This window comes from Penaeus monodon, chromosome 24 (assembly GCF_015228065.2).
Source record: "Penaeus monodon isolate SGIC_2016 chromosome 24, NSTDA_Pmon_1, whole genome shotgun sequence".
NCBI lineage: Eukaryota > Metazoa > Arthropoda > Malacostraca > Decapoda > Penaeidae > Penaeus > Penaeus monodon.
In genome coordinates, this window is record NC_051409.1 from 10155356 (window position 1) to 10155891 (window position 536).

The 536-nt window shown below is 36.4% G+C and overlaps 1 protein-coding gene across 1 annotated transcript in view; it reads right to left on the minus strand.

Moving 5' to 3' along the window:
* Nucleotides 1-536, minus strand: part of LOC119588555 (inositol hexakisphosphate and diphosphoinositol-pentakisphosphate kinase-like) — a 23388-nt gene that overhangs the window by 3951 nt on the left and 18901 nt on the right. Inside the window, exon 7 of the mRNA XM_037937195.1 lies at nt 188-378. Coding sequence (XP_037793123.1) covers nt 188-378 — 191 coding nt within the window. The remainder of the gene's footprint in view (nt 1-187; nt 379-536) is intronic.

Sequence of the window (536 nt, forward strand, 5' to 3'; positions counted from 1 at the left end):
GAGGCTTACGCACAGCTGCTCCCTTTTTCACACTAAGTACTTGTAATTTCATACCATGATAAAAGGAGAAACCTACTGGCAATAGGTAAAGCTAGTGCTAAATCATATGAAAACAATCATAACTCAGGAAGCATACTAATATCTTAAGACAAAAAAACAACTTTAACTAATCTTCAAAACCACATACCTCAACAGATCAAATCCACAGACAGTTTGCTTGAATGCAAGGCACACTTTTCTCGCAATCAACTTCTCTGCATTGGATAATATTACAGGGTATCGCACTTCCTTTCCCTCGCTGTCTCTCTCCACTTTACCATCCAATGCTGGAGATTTTCTTGCCTCTGCATGTGCATAATCTGGTCCAACTGTGTATACCTGAGGATGAATAAACATAGTTGTTGAAATTGAATTTTGTCTATATGCATAGGTAATTAATCTGAAATCTGAAATTTGCCTTTCTACTTTGGTGGTAAAAATGAAAAGTGCCTTTATATATGGTTAAAAGAAATATTTGCCCTAAACCCATTTTTGCC